Source organism: Apus apus, chromosome 3 (genome assembly GCF_020740795.1).
Source record: "Apus apus isolate bApuApu2 chromosome 3, bApuApu2.pri.cur, whole genome shotgun sequence".
NCBI classification, from domain to species: domain Eukaryota; kingdom Metazoa; phylum Chordata; class Aves; order Apodiformes; family Apodidae; genus Apus; species Apus apus.
The window spans coordinates 110,845,635-110,872,570 of NC_067284.1; the positions used below are offsets into that span (position 1 = coordinate 110,845,635).

Here is a 26,936-nt window from a genome sequence, read left to right on the forward strand (position 1 = left end):
TCATAGGCTGGACTTGATGATCTTACAGGTCTTTTCCAGCCTTGGTGATTCTGTGACTGCACTGGGGATGAAGCTGGAAGACTGATGACCAGCTCAGCTACTGACTAGACCAGCAGTCAGCCCAGTAGGGCAGGCTCGGGCTGCCACCACTGCCCTTCAGCAGGGAGAGGCGAGGGATGGGCATGGTTTGCCTCCTGGGGGACGACCCAGAGACACCCAACTCCATTATCCCTTTCTTCCTCTATTTGTGTCAACCCATTTGCGGGAACTGCTTGCATGCAGGTGGGGAAGTGCTGCCCATTAGGCAACCAGCTGGTTTAATCCCATCTCCCATATTCTTACAACTGTGTTTGGGTATTACTTAAATGAGAGCCCCTGGGGATTGAACCGGGCCAATCAGTGCACAGCAGGAGGTTTAATTAGATTAGCATTTAATCTGAATGGTTGTCAATATAAGAATCTCTTTCAGTCACATGTTCTGAACATAAATAAGGCACACACAGCATTCAAAACCAAGTTTTGAACATACAAACGTGCAAGGTTTGTTCATTTTGCAGCACCAACACCCAGCCCTACGAAAATAAAATTACAAAAAAATCTTACCCTGCACTTACCCTTTCATTCTTTTTACTTTAGAAAAATACATTTTCTTAACAAAAGTACAACTCTGATAATCAAATAAAAGATTTCAAAATATTTGAAACTTTCAAAACTCTGCTACATTTGAGCTATGGAAGCTTATTTTGGCAGTTCCTGTTACAGCCACCATACACAACATGAGAACTGAGTCCATCCCTGTTAGATAAATATCACATTGTGTCTCCAGAGAAAACAGTTTACAGTCAACAAATATACCTTGCAAGAGCCTGAATCCATGTTGGGTGCTGTGCAATTGAGAGGCGGCTGCACAACCGGTCTAGAAATAATATCTTAAGCTACATTCCAATTCCTCTGATCAGCCCCTGGCAGCAGTTTCTGCAGCCCTTTTATCACTGGGCTGAGCGTTCAGCTTATGTAAACTGACACAGATCCACTGCCTTGTAGCTACAGATTCAAAGCAGCTGAAAACATAACCCCATTCAAAAACATTCACAGCCTTTACTAGAACTTCTGGTTGTTTTTAAAGGAGACTGTTCAGGAATATGCAAATATTACAGAATAAATCAACCCCTCCAAACTGTTTTCTCTGATGTTCTGGAGCTATGTGACAGCACTACTTCACTTACCTACTTCAAAGTGCAGAGTATCTATTTCAGATTCCATCAGACTCAACATTGTAAACAGGTTTATGGTTTTTATTGTTGTAAACACATATGCCCCAGGCATACAAACCTTGATTTGTCCAAGAACAAAAACCAAAACCACCTCAGCCAGCCTTAGCTGTCAGTTCAACAGAAGTCTCAAACAGGGTCAGCTCTTACCCATGCACACTCAAAATATATCCTTGAAAGCTCCCTCATGGTTGTTTTGCTGAATGAGGACAGTTCATTAGGCCTTAGATTTCAAACTTGCCTGAAAAGGTTTCAGTGTCAGACTTCACAAGATGCTCAGTGGATGCACTGATGTTACTTCACAGTGTCTTTCAGTAAAAGCTTTCCCAGTTTCCAGTCCCAGAACTGAGTCACTTTCCTGATGGCCCTGAGCAAATGACTTGTGGTCACTGTGTCCAGTGACACCTACTGCAAGTGCTCCTGAGCAGTGGCAAGGCCATCCTCCAAAGGCACTTCTAGTACAAAATAAAGGCACTCTCCCACAGGCTCCTACAGTGAAGCCAGTGAACTGTGAATTTGTGTCTTTTCTTGCAGTGTGCTAATTTCTTCAGGGTGAACAAGCCTCCAACTCTTGGATTCATCCCTCCTCCCTGCAGATTTAGCTATGACCTGAGCGTCCAGACATTCTAGCTTAGAGCCAGCCTCTGGAGGTCTCTGCATCTCCACTGGCTACAGAAGCAGCCCAGAATGAGCAGGTCTGAACTTAGGTGCTCCTGAATGTCCCTGAGGTTAGGTGTGCCCTTCATCTACAAAACATGTTCAGCAGTGTGAATGTAGAGTGCACCTCAGTAGGAATGAGGTCTCAGTCAATGTATCTAAAGCATGATGACATCTCTGACCGAAAAGAAATCCCCATTTCCAAGTCAGGTGTAGCCTCGTGATTATAAAACACTGTGTGCAAGCTGAGATTAACAGCCACACCATGGTGTTTTGTGAGGCAGAGAGCCTACACCGCATGGGAAGTGGGTGAGTGTCATGATTACTTAAAGGCCAAAATTTACAGAAATTTGAATGGCAGAGTCTGATTTTTGGGAGGCACTACTGCTGTGGGGTGTCCTGAGTGGACGTGTTGATTCTGAAAATGTTAAGTGCTCGTTCTCTGACAAAGATCAGTTTAGAGGTTTCAGAAGCAAGGAACTTCAGTCGTGGGAGACGTAAGGTTCTGTTTCATATAAAATCGATAAAGCTAAATTTCATCAAAACCTATTTCTGAGAAACTCTTTGTGAGAAAACACTCAAAACATGTCTGCATCAATGATACGCTTCATTTCAAAACAAAGCAAATCCTAAGTTTAGGAAGGTGAAGTATATACTTCAGCATTCCCAACTGATTTCCAAACACGCTAGTGTGCAATTTATAGGGAGAGATTATGTTGAAAAGCCACCCCAGCCTCCAAGGGTGAAATGTATCACTTGAGTTAAAGCTTGGCTGGTGCATCACATTTAAGCTTTTTTTCCTTTGACCTAAAAGGCCTTAGAAACTCTTCTTGCAGTGAGATCACAGCTCTCTATTAATCACTGAAAAGCAAACAAAAAACCACCAAGCCTTCAGCTTCTATTCCTGACCTTTTGTGATTTTTTTTTAGCACAGCACAGGGAGTTAGAAAAGATTTTGCATGGTGGTTTCCTCTCTTGATTTCATTACTGACTGTGTCAGAAACATCCTTTATCCTTTTTGGTAAAGTGTGAGCAGAGAAATGACCCAGAAGATTGTCTCAAATTTTGTGCACGGGATGTGAGGCTGTATCTGGAAAGTCACTGCATTCAGAGCTTTCAGATCGAGGTGTCCTCTTTGTGGTCATCCAGGTTCTCTGTGCTTTGATGGCTCCTTCTGTTAAAGGCAGAACAAATGATACATAAACAGGCTTCTCTTGCTACTCATCAAGCTACAGTTTGGCCATCTCAAACTTCTGAGAACCACCAGCAAAGGGTGGTTGTTATGGGCAGTGATTAAAATACCTAAAGACAGGGACCAGTCCCATTTCAGATTGTTTAGGCTGTCCCCTCTGGTCTGCAGCTGCCCCTCAAGAAAGCAGCTTGTGCCCAAGAGGACTGTGCCATACCTGCAGCCCTGTTTGTGAAAACAAATTGGTCTCAGATACTCATGATTAGACCCTGGAATTGTTCCCTTCACAGGAAAATCAGTTTTGAACTCCAGCAAAATTGGGATAATAAAAAAGAGACAGAGCAGCAACTTATTTTGATATTTAGTCCATCACCTGCTAGGACAGATTGCCCTTCTGAATGTCCTCAGTATACCAAAGCTTTATTTGATAGAAGTGGGTGATTTTAAGCTAGGCAAGACTTACTTTGGAGAGGGAGGAAATGGGAGGGAAGGAGAGTGACAGGGCAAAAAGGGAGAGTGACAGGAGAGAACAGCCCAAAGCTGTCCTTTCTTTTTCTCCCACAATCTTTTCTGCCTACGCCTCTAAAGGGTTTGGATGTTTTTCATATGCCACAAACACCAAGAATGCAGTCAAGAATCTCATTTTCTTCTATACACAAGTAAATTGTAACTATTCACATTTTCTCCAGAAATTTAATCTTTGTAGAATATTCTTCGAATCTGGCTGGAAACACTGCACAGCAACAGTGCTTTGTGTGCCACCCCAGAAAAAAAAGTAAGATATATGAGCCAATATATCTGATATATGGTCCTCTAAGCAGGTGGTGTCACACTGCAAAGATAAGATACTAGAGCATTTGGTAATGGTACCATTCAGTTAATACTCCAACTAATAGTGTGTTGGGTGCTTTTGGTGTAGTTAGAGGTGTATGGTGGTAACTAGTCATTTTTGGCCCAGCATGACAAGGAGCTGCTGTGGTGATGTGACTGGTGTTTGTTGTCAGTCCAAACCTACCTCAGCACTTGGAGGGCAAGCTTTGTTTCCTTCCGACTTTCTTCAGTGATTGGGTAGAAGAGAAGTATAAACAAACCTACAGGGATGAGGATAGCAGGGACCACTCCAATGAGGATCTTCAGTGTGAGGATCACATCCTTGGACTGTCTGCATATCCCTGGCTTGTACCCAGTAAACCTAAACAAACGGAAAGAACAGCGGTGTGTGTATCTCCAATGCTAAAAGGCAGTTGTTCATCTGAAGGTTCCCTTCCTTTCCCCACTCTTCTTCTGTGTTCTCCCACAAATATCTGCCTTGGCAAATTGCTGGGAGCTAACTGGAATGCAATTGAAAATGGGCAAATTGGTGAGCAGCCATTTGTTTGAGGGTGTTTGCAGGAAACATCTAAAATTCCTAAACCCAAAATGTTCAGCCAAGCACTGCCTGTTATTTAGGAGTTCCAGATGAAGGCCCTCAAGCAAAACATTCTGGTTACCCAAACCTAACTTGGAGCCAAGGGCTAGATAGTATTTCAGACAAGTTCTTTCTAAGTGTTTACTGTGTGCTTGTGTGCTGCAGCAGCTACAGGCAAAAGCCCTTTCTGTTAGGTCATGAACAAAAGCAGGGCAGGAGATGGCTGACCACTTTGAAATCTGTCTAGTCAAAATAGACAAGACAAAAATGGAAGGAGAGCATAAAGCATTTTCCAAACTGACATGGTCTAGGTGATGGGCAGAGCTGTGAGAAAGAGACTGTTCCTGACTCTGACCAGTGTCCAGTTCCCTAAAACCATGTAGGAACTGGTGATCCTTTTATGCTGAACAGGCCACCAGGCACCCCTGAAAGCACTCCAATACATGTAAAGACCTACAGGCTCATTGTGCAAGGCCCTGCATCTGGGTTGGGGCAATCCCAAGCACAAATACAGGTTGGGCAGAGAATGGATTGAGAACAGCCCTGAGGAGAAGGACTTGGGGGTGTTAGTTGATGAGAAGCTCAACATGAGCTGGCAATGTGTGCTTGAAGCCTAGAAAGCCAACCCTGTCCTGGGCTGCATCAAAAGCAGCGTGGCCAGCAGGGCAAGGGAGGGGATTCTGCCCCTCTACTCTGCTCTCTGACACCCCACCTGGATGTTGGATTGGGTATGGAGCAACCTACTCTTGTGGGAGGTGCCCCTCACCATGTAGGGGGGTTGGAACTAGATGATCTTAAAAGGTCCCTTCCAACCAAAACCATTCCATGATACTGAGTCTAGCCCAGGTGCAACAGGGAATGCACGAAGCAGCTGTATCATTTGTGGGGAGCCTTCATCTCCTTACATGTTTAGCTCTTTAATCATATAAGCTGATAAAATTTACTTGAGCAATATGGAAAGAGGAAAATCTAAAGGGAAGTCAGGTCTTTCTGTACTGAAACAGGACAGTGCTCAGTGGTCTGACCTAGATGATAAGAATCCCATCTTTAGTGGTCAGCCATCTGGAGCTGCTGGCACTTTCAGGCTCAGGACAAAAAGGCAATTAACACCTCAGGGTAAAGGTGAAGTAACCTCAGAATGCTTTCAGAGTAGATCCACTAAGAGGAAACACAGTGTTACTTACTCCAGGCTTCCTGCAGAAATTCCTAAGCCGATTCCTGCTGACATCTTGGTAAAGAAAACGTAAGAAGAATAGAAAATGGTTTCGTGTCCTTTTCCATGAGGATTCTGCAGGCGAAAGTTATCAACGACATCAGGCAGCATCGACCTGGAGATGAGCAAGATAAAAGAAAAACTCAAGACCAAATCTCTTCTCAAAGTCCAAACTCACTAACAGAGTACATCCCTCCTCCCTTTTTAAATTCTGATTGATCTAGTCATGCACATGAAAGAGCGCAGTTTGAAAAGTCCCACTGCTGAGCATGAGGGCAAAAATCCATGTAAGAAACACATGGCCAAGTATTACAAAGTAGAAAACCAGCTGATAAAACCATCAAACACTTGCTGGGAGGTGACAGAATTCTTTAGACTGACTGTCATTCCAAACAGAAGTTGTGGTATTAAAAAAAGAACAACAAAACACGTTTCTTAAGATTTCAAGGGACTCTGAATCTCTGAATAGTTTCACTCTGAAATAACTCTTTTTGACAAGCTATCAAAATTTTCAACAATCAATGAGGCCTATTCCATCTCTACTTCAAAGAGACTGAATTTGGTGAGGGGGAATCAGAATGGAAACTGCTCAAATGTCAATTGTCAATCAACGTTTTATTTCCAAAATATGTCATGATTTACTGTTGGAAAAAAGGGCTTCTCACCTTCTGTGCAGAAAAGCTTATGTTGTCTGACAGCTTATTTCAAACTATGTTTCCATGATCTCTTGGAGTTTTCAGGGCATTGTACAAATGAGCAATGCAAAACAACTTTCAGCAACAGTCTTGCTTTCTGGTCAATTTGACCTGAATAATAATAATTTCCTCTGGAGAGGAAATGTCCCATCTTGCTCATCCATGAGTATTCTTCCCCCACATATGTTCAGTCCTCATGAGCAAAGGACCCTAAATTCTTGGTTTCTTTTAATCATATCCTTGGGTCATTTGATTTATAACAGAGGCCTCCTCAAGCAGGGATCCATATCTTGGCTTACATTTCCTCTGCTACTTTCTTAATTACTGAGCATTAATTGATTTGTTGAAGTTTATCATTACTGCAGTTCTGTTAGAAGCCAAACCTAAGCAACTGATTTACTGTTATCACAAGTTTTATAGCTACTTAGGTTATGGATTCATCTACATACTCTGGAGTACAAAGAGCAGTCACAGTAGATGTAATGTGCTAAGAACAGGGCAACAAAAGTCACATCATTGCAAATAGTCTCTGTTAAAAAGGCAGAAAGAGATTAACGGAAGAAGTGACTCTTGCCAAATTCTGCCTCTTTTGGAAGCAAATTCCATGCAGGCAGACATGTAACATAGATATATACCCATTCCCCACCTCAAATATAAAACTCACCTACCATGGCAACAGAAGAGATGCTGCAATGCTCAGACCAGAGACAAAGGCCACGAAGTAGGCCAGGATCACGTTTGGAATAGTCACTAGCATGACTGCAAAAGGAATCATCCACTGAGGAAGAAGAAAAACAGTACATCTCACTTACAGTATGCACTGCTCATTGTTCCCTTCAAAATATAAGATTGTGTGATGAAACAGTTCATGCACAGCAACACCAAACACTTCAGCATTTTGGTGAAATGGCATTTCCAAGGAGCCCTGAGACCATCTGTACTTATCCAGAAAAATGGGACAAGCCGTGGTAGTGCCTTCTCTGATGTAACCACTAGTAAATTAAACAGACCCTATTTATCAGTCATGAGGCAAACTGTCAAACCCTGGTCACAATCATACTCCTAAACATATAAATTATTTTATGTGAAGAGCCAGTGTGAAGTGTGAAGCTTTTATGTGAAGTGAGCTAGTTCCCAAACTGTGCCCAGATACCTCTTGTAAGATTGCTAATCAGCTTCTGCTAAGATTTTTCTGGCAATTTAGTGACAGAGTTGACCAAACACCAGTTTCTAACTCTAGGCCAGTGAAACTATTTAATTTAAATTGTTAAATAAAGTATTAGAGACAAAGTCTTGAAACAGCATCACTGCATGTCAAGGGGAGGGGCTGGGGTTCAATGGTAATTTTAAGCTGTAAATATCCTGCTTCACAGATCATCTTGAATTTTGAAGGAAGAGGAGTTTGCTCACACCTTCATTTACTGTGACAGCCTTAAAGCAATCAGGGTTCTTGGCAATAACCAAAACCAGGAAGGCTGTGTGGTTTACTCCCACTCCACACAGCCAGCTATGCTCACGACAGAGCACAAGTTTCTAAGGCTACCCTCAAAACCAAACTACCTTGAGAGGCTCAGGATTTGTTTTCTGGCAGTACTTAAACCCACCAGATTTTCTCAACTTCAACTTGAATCAATGGGCTTAGAGGATTGAAAATCCACTGTTCAAAATGCTGATTGAATGCATGCAGGCCAGCTGTCCTGTACCCATCACATGCTCCACCTCCCACGCCTGTGAACCGTGGGCACAGCACATGTAGAATCCAGAAGCAGGGGCTTATCTACAGAGCTTTTTAATGGTGGGGGATTAGTTTAACATTAAGTGTTTCAATCCTCTATACTTGCAGCTTGGGAGTTGAGGGCATGAGAAGAGCTTTCACAGAGAGTGATTCCCCTAAGCACTGCTATTTACAGTTCTGTATGATAAGTGATTCTGGGAGTCCTGGAGTCTAATCCATTATGTTTATGTTTTAAATGCATTTCCAATCTAAAGCATTTGCTCCTAGCCTAAGGAGGCAGAAAATAACCTTTCCTGACTGCAGGTTCCCAGCAGGGGCAGATAATCCTTGCATTAGAGTGCAATCTTGTGGCAAAATTGTTATTTCACCACAAGAGAGCACTCCAGCAATACAGGATTTTATGCTGCCTATAAGCAGCTTTATGACCGCCTTGTGCTCCACGTGAAGCACCCGCTCAGAAACCAAAGCACTTAAACAAAATTCTAGATCAATAATAATAACAACCATTGTAGCTGTAATTTGCTCCTGAAAGAGGAGCTCAGCCCGCAGGACTGAGGCTGCGATGCCCTGGAGTCTCGCTCACGCAAGGGCAGTGCGACCATGGGGCCAGTGTTCCTGCTGCAATAAAACCCCTAATGCATCTCTTTCTTTCCCACTTGTAAAACAAACACTCTGCTGTTGGCACCCTGCTCCCTCGGCACGGGGCTGCCCCCCCCCCAGGCAGAAAACATGTCCCACAGGGACCCTGTGTCTTCCATCCATTCCCCGGCAGCACGAAGGGAAAGCGATCCTGCCGGGATGCTAAAGGTGGTACTGGCCTGTGCAGCAGCACAGGACAAAGGGCAAATGAGGGAAAGGTGCAGCTAGGATGGGAGTGGAAACAGGGATGGGAGAGTGGAAAAGGGGCTGCACAGCCAGGATTCAACCAAGGGCCTGCCTCTGTGCTGCACAGGTGGCAAATACGCAATTGCGAACGTGTGGGAGGGTGAAAAGATGGGGGCATTTTTTGATTATTTTTGTAATTGTTATTTTATATTAAATCCTGCAAGAAAAACACAGCCAGAATTTATTATTAGCTAGGATGGAAGCTAGAGTTGTGAAAGAGAGTAATCTTCCTCTTTTAGACACCTTGGCAAAACCATGAACCAACAAGCTGCCATGCTTAAAACTTCTCATGGCAACTTCACCTCCAGTTACCAGCTGAGAGAATTACTGATTGCAAGCTCAACCTTTGCCCCGTGAGGGCAGAGCAAACAACCTAAAGGAACACAGCACTTATAAGCAGGACAAAATGAACAGAAAAGTATAATTTCTAGCCTGTGCACCAACCTGATCATGGGAAAAATGCTATCAAGGATCCTGCTTGGGTATGACCCTGTAAATCCAGAAAGTCTAGGCTTTAAACTTCTAGGAAGTTTAGATACTTAGTCAGTACTTGAACTGTTGGTCATCTTTTGTGGAAGAATGAGTAAAGAGGGAGCAGTATCAGTGGAAGGAAGCCAAGATTCTTGGTAGCTACTTACCTATCCTGCCTTCTATACTTTTTCAGGGGGCTCTTCAACATAGAACCACCTTAACAGCAAAAAATTAGTCTGAAGCAGTGTGAATATTTTTTTTCAGAAAACTGAATTTCAAATGACATTTTCACCTTGAAACGTGGGTAAGGTTTTGGAGAAAAAAAACAACACCTTGTTTCCTCCCCTGTCTTCTTCCCTTCCAGAAGGAGATTCCCCAGTGACAAACAAAGGAGCCCTAAATGATGTGATTTTTTTTTTCCACAGTGAGAGAGAACAGATTAGTTGTATAGATCACACAAGGAGGTAGGATAGGAAGCCCCTGTGATGCATTACCAGGCACAAAATCCATCACTGAGCACACGGAGTCCCTTGAGAAATGTCTACAAGGTGAAATAGAGAGGTGGCTTTTTTTCATCCCAGCCCCCACTTAAGACTAAAATGCAGTCAAGCAACTCAACTGTAAAATTAAGTTAAAGCGTGTTTACAGAGGTGCTGACAGGCTTTCCAGTCACGTTGAACTAAATTTATAGAGCCAAGTTGGTTGAAGACAGCATTTTTCATAGCCAAACAGACAGAGGAGGAAATTTCCTACAGAGGGAATCTGCATTCCCTGGTGCAGTCATGGTCCAATACTGCTTTTGGCAACTCTCTTTGCTCAAGTGGTAAAAAGAAATGAGGGTAGGACTTGGATTCCAGATGCCTACTTCAAAACACACAACAATTCAGCACATTTGGAACTTGGGTTTTTAAAAGTTACTTCAGATTCTTTGGAAGTCATCCCAACACACACATTTTATTTCCAAAAATTATAACTGTTCAATTATATTCAACAATTGTCACCAGACCTAAACTTTTCAGCTTTGTTCAGATTTTGACATACGGATTCAGGCTCCACTTTCCAAGTCCTCATGCTTTGTTGTGCACAAGGCAGACAATTTTTCTTTCCTCTTTCATCAGTAATTGAAGGTAAACAGGGGAAAAATGGGGAGGACCAGGTTTATACAATGACTCACTGAGGATGATGACAGAAAATTGCTGCTGTCTGCACTAAGTGAAGGACTTGAAATAATCCATTAGAGACAAGGGTAGGCTTGCTGAGCTGGCTTTGCAGAGCTGTGTCCAAGTTAAAATAGGCTTCTTTTCTCAGGTAGGTCACCTATTTCTTTACTTCACTAACTGTCCATCTCCACTCAGAGGGATGTGGGCACCCTGCCTTCTTAAATCTCTAGAGAAAAACACGTAACAGACTTCTGTTTCCTCCTCTGTGACTGAATTACAGATGCTGTCAACTAAGCAGTATTTACCAAGACAAAACAAGCCTTATATAACAGATAACTTGTCAATCTGAGTTTATAAAACCTCTTTGGGGTTCACTTCTGAGAGCAGTCACATGCAGAGCTTCTGCAGATTCTTAAGTAAACTGGGAACCTCCCTTCAGCATCAATCCATTTCTCAAAAGTTTCGCATGGGAACTTGGAATCTGACTGAATTTTGATGCAACAATTTAAACCAAACTCTTAAACGTAGCAGATTTCATGTTGCTTGAGGTTATAAGTACTTGAAAGAACTCCTGAAGTGGCTCAAGTTGTCAAACGAAGTGACCACAAGCAAATCCAAGGATTTGCTTACCGAAATCCCACATGCTGCACACTTCTTGCCAAACCTCTGCTGAAACTTCTGCCAGAAGGGAATGCTCACAGCTGCTGATACCTACAATTGACATAAAACAAACAACCATCTGTGCTGTGCTTACTGCCACCGTCTTCTTCAGCTGTAGAACTCACAGACATCTTTTTGTCTAGTACAGTATCAAAGGAGGGGGAACTTGCAGATTGCTGTTTCTCCTCATCCTTTGATTTTCTGCAGTGTTTTAAAATTTCCTGTTCCTAATGTAAGCCACAGCAGTTAAAGCTATGCAAGATCCAGTCATTAAAGTTCAAGCATTTTTCAAATAGTCATACTTGGTGCTAATGCCTTTTGCCTCATTATCTGAAACTGACAAACTATAAGTGAATTAAGCAGCACCCCACTGTACAGGAAGAAAGCTGAAGCACAAGATACACTCACCTGCAGATATACTTGGAATACATATCCCATATTACATGTTTATTCCTAGGAGCACCTTGTAAGAGAAATAAAATGCCATCTAGAGGGACCTTAACAGGCTGGAGAGTGCCAACTCGTTCAAGTTCAAAAAGGCCAAGTGCAAGGCCCTGCATGAGGGTTGAGGCAATCCCAAGCACAAGTACAGCTTGGGGGGAGAATGGATGTAGAGGTATCCTGAGGAAAAGGACTTAGGGGTGTTGGTTGATGAGAAGCTCAACAGGAGCCAGCAATGTGCACTCGCAGCCCAGAAAGCCAAATGTGTCCTGGGCTGCATCAAAAGAAGCATGGCCAGCAGGGCAAGGGAGGGGATTCTGCTCCTCTGCTCTGCACTCATGAGAGCCCACCTGCAGTCTGTGTCCGATTCTGGAGCCCCCAACATAACAAGGAAATGGAGCTCTTGGACAGAGTCTAGAGGAAGGCCACAAAGATGATCAGAGGGCTGGAGCACCTCTGCTATGAAGACAGGCTGAGAGAGTTCAGCCTGCAGAGGAGAAGACTCCAGGGAAAACTTATAGCAGCCTTCCAGTACCCGAAGGGGCTACAGGAAAACTGGGGAGGGGCTTTTTTAAGGGCGTGGAGTGATAGGATGAGGCAGAATAGTTTCAAGCTGAAAGAGGGTAGATTTAGGTAGGAACAGGTTGCCCAGGGAAGTTGTGGCTGCCCCATCCCTGGAAGTGTTCAAGGCCAGGTTGGATGGGGTTTGGAGCAATCTGATCTACTGGAAGTTCTCCCTGCCATGCAGGGGGGCTGGACCTAGATAATCTTTAAGGTCCCTTCCAACCCAAAGCATTCTATCATTGTATGAAATAGTCTCTCACAGATTACATTACCATTTCATACACTGTAATGTTCACCTGGTTGCAGCAACAACTACTGGCAACATAGTACTGATGAGCTGAAGTATTGCTACTAATTACAGTCTTATAATTACCCGAAATTCAAATGTTATCTCCCTTTTACAGTTATAGTCTGCTCTTTACTGATTTTAACTCTACAGTCTCTTATCTCTCTTCTTCATGTCCATTACTTGCAGAGCCTCAAGACACACAACAGTCATCCCCTGCTCTCCACCACTTCTGTTTTAATAATTGAAAAAGATCTGCCTTATTATGTGGGAAAGGAAGAATTGAGAAGAGGTATAAAGGGTGGGAGGCTGGGACCAAGAAGTGGAAATGAAGTTCTCCTTAGATGGTTCCACAAAGCCTCTGTGACAAATGGGTCAGAAATCCTGCAGCTGCTTCCCCAAAAACGACTGCTGCAGTATTCTATATGGTAGGTAAGTTCTCTACAAAATATTTCAAAAGTGCAGCACATGCACACCCCAGCAATTATGCAACATTAAATGTTCTGCTTGTGTTAAAAGGACTTTGGTCAAAAGGATGAAAATGGAAGTTTTCAACTAATACTGCTTAAAATCACAGAATCGTTGAACGGGGAAGGTTGGAAGGGACCTTAATGACCATCAGGTTCCAACCCCCCTGTTATGAGCAGGGACACTCCACACTAGACCAGGCTGCACAAGCCTCATCCAACCTGGCCTTGAACACCTCCAGGGAGGGGGCATCCACAGCCTCCCTGGAGAACCTATTCCAGTGCCTATTTATATATTTTATAATCATAAAGTAAATCATGCAATACAGGAGCAGTGGGTAACTGAGTTACAAATATCATCTAAACAAGCAGAATTCTACCCCTGCATGTCAAGGAAAAAGTTTCTGTAAATGAATCTTTTTCTCACACTTCCAGTTGCTCCAGAGAGGAATCTTCATATCTCTGGACATTTTAAATATTTATCCTTGCAAGCTGCCCAGCCCAGAAGGCTCGTGTGTATGAATACACAGATTAAAGTTGTTTAATTTTCAGCATATCAGACTGAGAGGCAAGGGAAGAAGGTGCTAAAACTCCAGACCTCCTTTCTGGCAGCAGCTTTTGCCCTTTATAGAATTAGAAAGTGAACTACAGGTAACAGCAACAAGGAAAGAATTAAAAGCTGCAAAGCATGTTTTTTCCAGAAGTGCAGTAGGGAACACGATCTTTATTTTAAACAGGCAATGCAAAAGTTAACGTAGCTTCTTAACAACTCTGTCTAGACACAAAACTCTCCTTCTGTTATTTTGTGCCCAAAACCAGTGAGAACAAGCTATCAGGTAAAAACATGGGAAAGAAGGGCAACTCACCAAGATGGTCACCACCAAATACTGGAAGTGATTGCGTAGATCAGCAGCATGAGTGCAGAACAGGACAAAGTTGCTCTGCTCCAGCTGTTGAATCAAAGACATTTGGTGACAGACAAAAAATAAAGGAAAATTTAAAAATACCAAAATGACATCACACTGCATACTAGCCAAACACAACTGGTGACTGATTTGTTAAATGTGGCATTTGGGAGTCTCGGTCTTCCCTCCTTTGCAACAGTTCAAAGAAGCAAAAACTCTCCAGCTATCACTGGAATAACATGCCAATAGTATTGGGGCAAGCAAGAGGTAAACTATACACCCAATACAGCTTAAAAATGACCAAAACAGGAACTGCCTTATGAGAGGATTCTGTCTAAAAGCTTTATTGCCCATGTTCCAATTGCCTTGTGCAGTTGTCACGGCCACAGCTGCACACCACTGCAAGGAATTGCCCTTCCTTTCCCATAGCAATGCTCTAAATCTTTGACCAGAAGGCCTGACTCTGAAACAAGTTACTCTTCAGCTGCAGCTAAACTCATGCCAACTTCCTGTAGCAAAGCAGCTGACTGATGATTTTGTGCACAACCTTTGCAGCTTTGGGTCTCCCTGGATGGGAGGATCTAGCTGCACTGTGTTAGAATGACTGACAAAGCCACTGCCACCGTGTTTTTGCAGAACTCAGTGGGGTTCTGAACACCAGGATATGCTCATGCTGGTCGAACTGGAGCAATGCAGCTTCCAGCTTCCTCCTCACCATTCCTTTCAGTTTGCAGAAACAGAAAAATAGAGCTATGGACTGACAGAAGATCTTTTCCACTCCAGGGGGTTGGCTGCCAGCAACCAGATGTGCACTGTGTCCTTATTGAGGGGTTAGATGCTGGAAGGACCTGGACCATAATTGACCTCTCATCTTTTTCCTGTCTCTGCTGTTGCTCACAGCTCCTGCAGCACCCAGATTTAAGCAGAAATGCCTCTGCTATTGTTTCTCACCCTTGGGCCTTCAAGCAAGGAGTTACAGATGCTGTAAAGGACAGCCTACTAACTTTGCCCAAATCCAGGCCAACAGGAAACTTCTGTGATCTTTGGCAAAGAGACTTTTAAGCAGCCTTTCCAAGGAGCTTACTAACTCACCAGGCCTCCTGGTGAACACAGTGCTGCTCTCTTTTGTGCCCTGTTCTTGTCCACTGTCCTGATACTCACTTGATCATTGCTCATGTGACAAAGAGTCTGTTGACAAAAATGTGAATATTGCTGGCTTTTCAGAATAAACTTAAACTGATATGTACAGGTTCACGTTAAAATAACATATTTACTGAGTTGAACATGGCTGAAAAATCAAGCTTTAAAAAGACTGCTGGACTATGGGGCCTTAAGTTTTTCTACAGCTTCTCTCTATGGGAGGACATAGAGTATCTTTTTGCAAGAGCCACATCCAGCTGCAGGTCCTCATTTGAAAATTAGCTCAGTCTTGCTCAGAGACACGCAAGACCTCCTGCCCCTGAACATCATCTTACTCTGACCTGATGCCTTCCATTACACAAGGCTCCCTAAGAACCAGTTCAGCCACTATCTGAGAGCAGTCACCTATGCAAAGGAAAGGGGCAATGGTTTAAAGAGGCACATGCTATAGAGAAGAACAGAGAGAAGAGAAAAGGCATTCTCTAAGCAACTGAAAGCACAGGAGGCTGTAGATAGATGACATATAATGACCCCATCTAGGTCACTAAGACTGGTTCCTCACCTTTTATGGGGGGGGGAAAGGGGAAAAAAAAAGAAAAGGCAGCTTTAAATGGTCAGGACTTCGGTTTTGCCTCTCATCTTAAAGAATCATCTCCAGTTGCACAGGATCCCAGGCACCACAAAAGGACTCTGGTTCCCTACTGACTTGTAGGGGAAGGCCCCACCCCCTAGATCACCACCTCCAGTCACCAGCCAAAGGTTATTTGCATTTTAGCTGCCACAGGCTCTCCCATGCTGGGACTGGAATGAGGCCAGCTCACAGACTTGGAGAGCCTGAAGTTACCTGAACTGCTGTCGAGATGAGAAGAAATGAGGCTGTAAGCTTCACATATGGACCATGTTTCATGGTGAGTCCAAGCCCCTTACAAAAAGGAATTGCTCTGTCTGAATCGAAGGCATAAGGATCTAAAAGGAGCAGAAAACATAACGTTACAATCTTTTCCAGAGACGAATGTGAAATAACAATTATTAAATCTAGGCATATTTAGTTATATCTTACCATCTCTTTCCTTCACTCCAAGAAAAAGAATTACAATTCCCAGAAGGTACACACCTCCTATGACCCCTGCTGCAATCATATAAACCTTTGCCTTGGAAAAGAAAGGAGACACATTTGAAATGGTGACAGGAGAGTGACAAGTCATTATGAACATTTCAGTCTCTTTCTGGTGAGTCATTTGCAGATGAAGAAATGCTGGTCTACATGCAGCCGACTGCCTGGCTTTCACTTCTCTGAAAAATGTTCACTTCTGCAGCTCATTTATAAACAACACCTCCTTTAGGATAAATCCAGGGCACATAAATACATATTTCTTGAAAGAAAAAAGAAGATGTGAACAAAAGGACTACTGTGTTGTCAACATGAATGTTTTTAAAATTTGCTTATGGTGAGACTAGCTATAGACAGACACAGTCATCTATCAAAGGTCTGAAGAATCCATAGAGTGAATCCATAGAGATTCTGATTTTTAGTGAATCCAGCTTATTTAGCTACACAGACTGCAACCAGTATCTTCATGCTGGGTAGGAAAGGCCTCAGTTCTGATGTAAATACAATTGCTACAGTTACTGCATTTATACATTATAACGGCAATTTTCTTTAGGCACTAATGAATTTTAGAAATCACTCTTTCATCTCAATGCTTTAAGAGTATGGTAGCTTGCATGTTTGTTTTCCCAGATACTTGATGAAATATTCAAGCAAATTCAGAAATCCTTGCTTCTTCTTAGCCAGGGGATCCAAGCCTCCAAGGATACTTCCCACGTCATCAGAACATATTTATTGGTTCTAACTCTGATTACAGCTCTGACTTTTGAATAAAGCTTACAAAAATTATTTTGCTTTAGGATTCTGTAATAATTTATTTCATGCTATGTTATCAAAGATAAAACAAGTACTGGTTATAGAGCTTTATGACTTAATGATTATTTGATAGAAAAACTGAATTCCAAATTATGTTACTTGTTGTAAATAAATGTATTTTAAATCTAGATGCAGCTGGAAAATAAGCAAATAATTATGAGAATGCACTCCCAAATTTAAAGTTAATTAGTATAGATGCAAAGGTAGTGTAAGTATAGACAGTCTTCAATACAACAGCTTTTGTCAAGATACTTACATTTCAGAAAGGGACTTGGTTAAACAAAGGAATACAGGACTATTCTTTATTTAGGATAAAGGTTTGGAGTTTTTTTTGTATCAGAGCTATAAATTAAGTCACAGAGTACTTTAATACTACAGACTGCACTGTTGTAGATACCTAAATTCATTTAAATGAGGTAATTTCAGCCTCAAAAGCAGCCTAGCCAGGACAGAAGGGGCTGGAAAAAAATAATAGCAACAGGACTCTGTTATGAATTTTATATTTTGTGTGTATTCATTTGTTAATTTTCTTGAAGCAATTGAGCTAAATGCTTTCTTTCTCAGGTCATCATTAACTGTAATTGGAGTTTAAACTATTAAGAAGATCCATGGTAGGCCAAGTAAGATTCTCTGACCCTAGACAAAACTTCTTAGCCCATCTATGGATGATATCAGTATATATGCTTGGTTTCCAGTAGGAAAGATCAATTCCAAAGCTGACAGGAACAACTTCAGGAGAGCTTAGAAATGACCATTCTTCCACTTCCTTTCTTAATAATGAGCAAAATAATATCAGCCATTTCCTGGGTTTTATTTTAAACTAGGTGTGCTCTTTAGCAGCTAAGAATTAGTCCTTGTGAGAAAAGGGGCAGGGCTGTACTCCTGAATGGCACTAGGAGAAACAGCTAAGATTCAGCCTCTTCTAAATATTTTTTTAGACTGATGGAGGTACTTCAGGTTCATAGACCCTCGTCCTGCTCCAGCTTATACCTCCATGTCCAGCAGCCAGACAACCAAAATCCGAGGTCCAACATCTGCTGCTGATTGTGCCGTGAGGTGCACACTGTTGTGCTTGGTGTGGACAAAAGGCAAGAGCTCTGTCCTGCGATGCAAGCAGCTCCCCCAGGTGGCTCTGTGGCCGTGCATGATGCCATACCCAAATCAAGCTGATGACAGGTTACGTGCACAGCAAAAAAACCTGGTCCTCACAAAACAGGGTATCAGGGAGTGAGGTGGGTTGCCAGAGCAGTTAATTTCCACTATGACCTCTGCCTAGGCCTGAGGGCTTTTTGGGGAAAAAGGGCAGGAAGGAACAAGGAGTGAACAGAATCTTACCCATACAAAACAGTTGGACACCATCATCCAGACCGTTCTTAACCATGGGATACTTACTATTCATCTACAAAACTGGAGAAGGTGTCACAAAAAAGAGTGGAAGAAGGAAAAATACAAAGACAAAATCAAATAAACAGGAAATCCTGACCAAAAAATGAACACATGGCTGCTTGTAAATAGGGGAGTGAAACACGGAATGTAGTGTCTATAATTAAATCAACCCATATGGCTGAAAAAATAATAGTAACTTCTTCAGACCTGAAAAATGTGTGTCTGAAAGCTTTTTCTGTTGTCCCCCAGTGCTAGTAGTTAGTTTAATGACAGACATTACTTCTGCCTACAAACTCTGGCTACTTTAGGCTATGTATCTTTGCTTTTCTTTCAAAATAAAAACTAGTTGACATTCAACGCATTGTGAAGCTTCTTTCTCCACCTCCCTCCAAACTCAAAAAGAATAGGAAAGCACATGTGTTTAGACAGAAAGCAAATAAATCAAGATAATGTATCTTTTATTTCCTTAAAAGCCATTAAAGAGATTTGAAAGTAGACGCTGGTGATTATGGCATGAAGCAAATTCTGACAGGGAACCTGCTGTGCTTTGAAATTCTGCTTGCTCCACAACTTTTCAAGTTACTCCTCTTGACAATTCACAGAATTGTAACAGCACAGCAGTTTTTTTACATCAAGCCATTGTCCTAGAAGCTAAAAAGGAAGACAGGACGATTTTCTGTGTCTTGTTAAAATATACACCAGGAGTTACCTAGCAAGCTGCTTCAAAAATGCTTTAATCAGCTATAAAAAGGCACGGGCACTTACAGAAGCAGCCCCACTCTCCCTAGGCAGTTTCCCAGGTCAGCTCTTTCAGAAGCCTTACAATTACCTGTACTAAAATACAAGGATCAGGCAGCACAGAGTCAGAATGCAGTGTCTGAGAGAGGGGGGAAGCAAGGCCTTTTCTCCTTCCTGGACTACCAGTACAGGTGCCAGGGTATGCAATATCAAACCATGCACCAAAACATGCCTTTGGCTTGTGATTTTACTGCTGCTGAAGATGGTAACAGGAGCCATTCAGCTACAACAACCTGAGCACTAATACATACCCCCTGATTTGCACCAAGCATCTGATATTAGACTCAGGTCCAGGAATCTTCCTCATGAGGAACTTTGTGTATCAGTTAGTACATGCAAGGACAGAGAAATAGATGAAAAAGTAAAAAGAAAGACTGAATCTAGCAGCTGGTAAAATGGAACCAACAAACTGCTGGTTTCACAAGTGACATAGAAAAAAACCTCTACATGAGGTAAGTGATTCAGGGTTTGTCTCCAGAACACTGGAAACAATGGAAGATTATCAAATTGTGTTCAGTGGGGTTTGGATCAGGTTTTAGGATTTCATCCCATGTATAAAATCATCTCTGTTTCTCAAAAGACAGAAAATGGAAGCAAGAAGATTAAATTACTTGTGCAGGATTACAGGAAAAATTAAATAAACAAGCATGGATCTCTAGGTTTATTCCACATGTTGACCTCTGAGCTCTTACTCCCACTAATTGCCTGTTACCAACCATTTACTTTCAACAGTGCTTTAGATCTTCACAAGAATACAGATTCCAAGTAAGACTTAACAGTTTCATTCATGTAACAGCCACTAATCTACATAGGGGCTCCCCAGGGATAACTACTGTGAAAAGCAGTGTTGCTGAACTGAAAGATCCTGCTCTAGCCACCATTTTTTCATAGAATTATAGAATAATCTGGGTTGGATGGGAAAGTTAATCTAGTTCCAACCCTCCTGCATTGGCAGGGCCATATGTCACTAGATCAGGTTGCTCAAAGCTCTGTCCAACCTGACCTTGAACACTTCAAGGGATGGGCCATCCACAGCTTCTCTGGACAACCAGTTCCAGTTTCTCACCAAGCTCACTGTAGAAAATTTCTTCTACATATCTAATCTAAATCTACCCTCTTCCAGCCACTGCAGGTCTTGGCAAAAATTCTTTTTCTGTACTTCTTATCAGTCCCCTTTACATAAAGAAAGGCTGCAAGAAGGTGTCACCAGAGCCTTCTCTTCTCTGAGATGAACAAATCCAACTCTCTCAGGTTTTTCTCATCAGAGAGGTACTCCAACCTGCTGACCATTTTTGTGGCCCTCCTCTGGACTTGCTCTAATAGCTCCATGTATTTCTTGTGTGGGGGACCCCAGAACTGGATGCTGTACTCCTGGGTGGGGTAAAGTAAGCTACTCTAAACTGTAAATCAGCTCCTAGTGAAAACAAAGGATGGCCATATACCTCCTAGCTGCTTTACAAACATCAACATTGAGGTGCTGGAGAGTGTCCAAAGAAGGGCAATGAAGCTGGTGAAGGGCCTAGAGAATGAGACTTATGAGATTGGCTGAGGTAACTGAGGTTGTTTAGTCTGGAGAAAAGAAGCCTGAAGGGAGATCTTCTAACTCTCTACAGCTACCTGAAAGGATGTTGTAGAGAGGTGGCTCTTGGTCTCTTCTCCCAAGTAACAAGTGATAGTACAAGAGCAAATGGCTTCAAGTTGTGCCAGGGGAGGTTTAGATTGGATATTAGGAGAAATTTCTTCACTGAAAGGGTTGCAGGCACTGGAACAGGCTGCTTAGGGAAGTGGTTTTGTCATTATCCCTGGAGGTATTTAAAAGACATGTAGATGTCGTGCTGAGGGACATGGTTTAGTGGCAGACTTGGCAGAACTGTGTTAATGGTTGGCCTTGATGATCTTCAAGGTCCTTTCTAACAAAAACAGTGCTATGACTCTACCTTCAGCAAAGCTCCTCAGTGTAATTCTGCTGCCATGCTGGAAAGTGGTTGCAAAGACAACTGAGGGGAAGCCCTGTTTGCAACAAGGTTGCTGTCTCAGCTCCAGTGCTACTGATTTCGAAGAAGGCATGTTCATGCTTACCTGGCTGGGTTATATGCTGTGGTATGAGAGAAACACCCCCACCCCTCTCCCTAAGAGATTTTAGTGTGCTCCCATGGACACTTACTTGATGAAGCAGGGGATCTGAGGGGTCTGGAAAGCTGGGAGTGTCATACCAGGAGTCAGTTGTGTTTACTGGGGGATTCACAGTGCAGTGATGAGAGACATGAGCACTGGCCACAATCTGGCCCTGAAGTGCAGCTCCAATCAAGGTCCCAAGCACTTCCATGGTCATTCCTGAAGAAGGAAGCACAGATGTGTACTAAGGATGAGAAAGCAGCTCCTCCACTATCTACAAGCTTGCTCATTTGTCTCACTGAAGAGAAACCTCATCAAACCATTTTCTTTTACAGAGAACAAGCAGAAAAAGCAGTACCAAGAACAGCAGACCCAGATGGTCAGTAACAGAACAGTTTCAAGGAAAGGCAGTTTTGTCACCTTTTTTCTGATTAGCTTTTAGAACCCCTCATGTAAGAACCTCTTTTATACAAGCTTCATGATGGATGCAGCTGAGATTAAGAGCCACAAGGGGATAACATAGAAACCTTTCATTTCGAGGACTAAAGCAGACCTACAGTTTAAATGCTGAATGTAATTTTTCCAAAGCAGGACTAGGAGCAGTAACATCAGATTTTTCATCTCAAGCTTGACAGTAACTCTTGAAAAAATTTTCAAGCCACTTATGTGATCAGACCTCTAGGTTCTCCAAATGTAAATTAAACTTAACTCAGCCTCATGTTGGAAATAATACAGTTGCAAAGCTCTTGGAAGCAGCAGATGCTGATTTTAACTGCCTAAGGCCACAGTCAGGCAGAACTAGCTACTTCAGCCCCAGGGAATGACTCAGAACACTGATGCTCCAAGTACCATCAGAACAAGGCATCACCTAAAAAAAACAACCAAAATCTCCATTTGGGAAACCAAGATCTAACCATGGGCATCCAGCTCATGCTGCATGTACTCAAGATCAGTCAATGAGGCAGCCAGTTGTTACAGCTCCAACAAGGGAAGTGGTTAACAATATGGGCTGTAGAACCTACTCACCCTGAGTGATTTCAAGCCTGCCACTCCTGTTCCCACCCAATCTAGCCGTACCTGTCATCCCCACAGCAGGAAGATAAGCTGCATTCCTGTGTGGCAGCAGAATTGCACTGTCCAAGCTCATTTTGCATAAAGATGCTCAGGTGGATTTTTTTCCCAGAGAAAAAAAACAAGTTTGGGATTTGAACTTATAGCATGAAACACATAAAACTAAGGAAGTTTGAAATAGGAGAATAAATAAATAAATAAATAAATAAGCTTAAAATTACTTTCAGACTTTCTTTAATTCAATATTACAGAAGATCAGCACTTTGTTTTTTCCTCTACAAAACATCTTCAAATTAAACACTTCTCCCTACCCTGGTGTGGTTAAGAGTGACTTTTATTGTTTTGTCTGGCTAGCAATAAACCAAAGAGAGTTTAGAGCTCATCAAACAACTTGAGACAGAAAAACACTCATGTCTCTATTTCGCTAGAAAAACATAAGCATTTACACGACAAAATATTTTTCATCAGATATTAAACATTCCATATAAAGGTTCAGTTTAGGGACACAAACCATTAGAATCTCCCTATAGATAAATAATGATCTTAAATAAAACCCAGCCCTAACCCCCACAACAAAGCCCAGATCACACTCACGATATGCTGTTGCAGAATCTCTTTCCTTCTGGTCTGTGCTGAGAAACATGGTGAGGGCAGAATATGGTACTTGGAATAACTATGCAAAGGAAGAACATCAGTTAGGAAATTGTCATTGTAAATGTTATATTCCTTTGATATCCAGGAAAATGGTTTAATGAGACCCTGGAATTCACTGATTTAGAACTCTGGGATTTTTAGCACAAAGTCCTTGCCTTTTCTTTCTGACTTGTAAAATATATAAAAGGAAAAAAAATACCTTTCATAATACAAATAAAAAATAATACATTACCAAGAGGCTTTACCTTAATGCTGTGCTCCTTCACCTTCCTTGGGAAAACATCCTTCTTAGCTAGGCTATAAAAACATCTAGTTTTCTTTGCACTAAGAAACTATCATGTTCCTAGCTTGAGCTAACTGACAGGAAGCAAAGCCATAATGAAGACAATACTATTTCCCACTTGATTCAAGACAGAAGACTGTAAAAATCCCCAACATATTTCACATAACTGTCTTACTATGTAATCCCAAGAGATAACTGTGAAAACTGCTTCGTCTTCAGCACCAATTTGCTACACATTCCTTGAGTTAAGAACAGGTAGAAACACCCAAGTGAACAAGAGGTAGATGGGGAGTGTTGCTCGTTTGTTTTTACAGCACCGTGTCTAGCTGGTAATTGACACCTGGCTGTAAAATCTTGGTAGAACCACAGAATTGTCAGAGTTGGAAGGGACCTCTAGAGATCACCTAGTCCAACCCCTCTACTAAAGCAGAATCCCCTAGAGCACATTACTCAGGACTGCAGGTGGGTCTTGAATGGCAGAGAAAGGGACATTCACAACCTCCCTGGGCAAATCAACGCATTGCTAATATTTATTGCAGTGCTGGGTAAATAAGCCCCACTTTTACTGCAGGAAAGGCCTTATTTCTAGTAGTACTTCATGGAAAATAACTCTTGAATATTACAAGGCTTGACATTTTGGATGGTCATTATGTGAGTGGGACCCTGTCCACATAGGGCTGAACTATAATAAAATTCACTTCTAAATCTTGGAACAACATACAGGCCAAACCCTCAGAATATTGTGAAGTGGAGGTGGGATATGAACCTGCTTGAACAGTTGAGTTCTCTGTGGTGTTTCCACCACCACAGAGATCTGTTGTAGCCAGGAAAACTAAGTCTCACTACACTATCTGCATCCTATTCTGTTCATACAAAATACATCTCTGTTCACCTCCATCAAACATGGCAAGTGTATACATTTCCAAAGCTGTGCCATGGAAAACCTGTTTTTCCTTCAAAAGAGAGGGGGAAGAGAATTCTTTTAATCCATTATGAATGTCTTCTGAACCATCTTTCTACGGGGGAAAAAAAAAGGCCCAGGGAAACATTCCAGTTTAACACAGGAATGCAAAATTCCCAGGTCCAACAGATCTGTAAACAGGAGAAAAGTCAAAGCCAAACGGGAAATACAATGTTTTCAATGTCTGGGAACCACTTTTTCAAAACAAGATCCAGAGAAATTCAATCAGCCAGGATACACTCCACAAAATCCATGTGCTTAAACTCTTCTCTCCAGGCATAAATATCATGATGACTATTAGCAGTACTATTTCAGCCCTGGTACCCCGACTTCTCTTGGCCTTCTAGCTTGAGTCAAAACACACAGAACTAGAGGCACAAATCTATTTGGTCTCCTTGAGCACTGCCAGTGAAAGTGACTGGAGGTAATCTGCCTGAATTAGCAGGTCAGTTGCCAGAGAAAGCATTGGCAGAAACCATCAGTCAGCAGAGGGTTTGGTAACAGGACATCTGCCTATCCCTAAACTCACTAGAAGTTGAAACAAATGCAACATTTTGGTAAACTCCAGTTTACTAAATCTGAATGCATTATCATGGACAAAAAGCAAGCAAGTTATTGCTGAGAACATCACAATCTTTAGTCGACTTACTGTGGTCAGAGCTTGGAAAAGGCAGTAGAAAATCAGGTACCATGCAACTCTTCCCAACACAAAAGGAGGAAGGTACCACATAAAAAAATAGGACACTACTGTGAAGGGTGTACATGCCAGCATCCTGCAAAGAAGATAACACGTGACAACAAACTCAATGTACTGACAGCAAAGCACTTTGCATTTTCCTGCTAATTATCAATATAAGCCATTTTATGTGCAGTTTTTCTAACTACAATAATGCCATGTTTTTTAAGTATTAAATGTTAGTGTGTAATAAATGCACAGATTAATATAAAATGTGTACAAGTACTTCCATAAAATGGAAAAAATAGCAAACCTGAAGGAAAAGAGCTATACTTTATACTCCACTCTGAACAGACATGCACTGTAACAGCATACCTATACTGCCATTCCTCAGTATGTCTCAGACTACACATTTATTAGAAAGAACCACTGAAATCTAAGCTCTATTGTCATATGTCCTTGCACACTTAAGCAATTTCTGATGATGAGCCGACTCATTACCAAGGATGCCTTTTTCCAATCTACATGCCTTCAGTTTTCCTTTCAGCTTAGCCTCTTCATTGCTACTTCAAGCAAGTGCAAATACGTTGATATAATTAAAAATGCTGTAAATAGCATAAAAGATAATGGATAGCCTACTGCAAAAGCTCCTACAGTTTGTATCTACTTGTGTATATGATAATTTTCTCCATTTAATAGCAAAACTCCTCATCACTTCAAATACAAAAGAATCATCTCCTGGTGAGGAAGGTGGCTTAAAAAAAGAACCACAGAAACTTAAGTTCCAGGCATTGTCAGTAACCAGGAAGTAATTACATTAGTCTAAAAATTATTTCAGGCAAACAACACTTATCAAACTCCATGATACAGAAGATATGGTCAGATGCTATTATTTTCTAAAAGTCTGAGCAGCAACAGCATCAGGGCTCTCCTGTATTACTGTAAAACAGACATTAAATGATGTAATTAGATGACCAAGATCCCAACAAAAAATATCCAAACACATAAAAGGGAAAACAGATTAATCCCCTCACAACAGCACTACTGACACTGGGGGTCAGCTGATTATTTTTCAATCGTGAACTGGAAACCGAGAATACAAAAGAGTAATGTGGGTAAATAGTAAAACAATGGCTTTCCCACAGTCCTCTTTGGGATGTTCAGCACCACCGGGAGCTGAGCATTTACAAGGAAAGTGCCAGGTTCTGGTCCTCTCTGTCCCTCTGGTCCCCAGGCCACAGTTCATCCCCAGCTGCTCAGCAACAGGAATGGAAAACACAAATAAGGGAAAATCCTAACACATCTCAGGGAATGTACCTTCCTCACCAAAAGTGTGAGCTGTTCCAGACTGGTATCCAGACAGGGTCATGACAGTTAAATATTTTCAGAGTCGATTTTTCATACAGCTTTTCAGCAATAACCCTCTTAGTATTCTTTCCCCCTTTTTTTCCATCCTCTTTCCACATTTTCCTTTCCTCATTAATGTCAATGAGTTTTCAGAGCCTTGCTGAAGCTGCTGAATATCTGATTTTCTGCTCTAACCTCCTTTAACAAAATGAGCAGATTTGTGTATTTCAAGTCAATGTCTGCTTATGCTTTTTAAACGTGTTACATAAGAGAGATCAAGAGTGATTTATGATTTCTTATTATATTGAGCAGAGCATTAAGCTATAGTTAAATGTTCACCTTCTTTACTAATGTTCTTGCTCTGCTGGCAGGCTTTTCTGGCTGAGACAATTCCATTGCTTCTCTCTAGGTACTTGACAAGTCAGAATACTTTCAATACACTGAAGTATTTGTAAGCTAATAGAAGACCTTTTTTCTTTTCTTTTTCTCTTTTTTTTTTTTTTTTTGCTTTGTATACACATAGTTTGACCTCCAAAGTGCAGGAACAAAATTACCATGAGAAAAATTACCACAA

At 41.8% G+C, this 26,936-nt stretch overlaps 1 protein-coding gene across 1 annotated transcript in view; it reads right to left on the reverse strand.

Annotated features, from left to right (window-relative positions):
• Positions 1-4,084: 4,084 nt before the first annotated feature.
• MFSD2B (MFSD2 lysolipid transporter B, sphingolipid) overlaps positions 4,085-26,936 on the reverse strand; it is a 31,724-nt gene continuing 8,872 nt past the window's right edge. Inside the window, exons 4-13 of the mRNA XM_051615701.1 lie at positions 24,989-25,112; positions 23,036-23,114; positions 21,420-21,589; positions 16,208-16,298; positions 15,992-16,113; positions 13,969-14,052; positions 11,315-11,395; positions 7,102-7,211; positions 5,710-5,853; positions 4,085-4,309 (exon numbers count right to left, since the gene is read on the reverse strand). Of these exons, the coding sequence (XP_051471661.1) occupies positions 4,129-4,309; positions 5,710-5,853; positions 7,102-7,211; positions 11,315-11,395; positions 13,969-14,052; positions 15,992-16,113; positions 16,208-16,298; positions 21,420-21,589; positions 23,036-23,114; positions 24,989-25,112 (1,186 nt within the window). The 3' untranslated portion in view covers positions 4,085-4,128. The remainder of the gene's footprint in view (positions 4,310-5,709; positions 5,854-7,101; positions 7,212-11,314; positions 11,396-13,968; positions 14,053-15,991; positions 16,114-16,207; positions 16,299-21,419; positions 21,590-23,035; positions 23,115-24,988; positions 25,113-26,936) is intronic.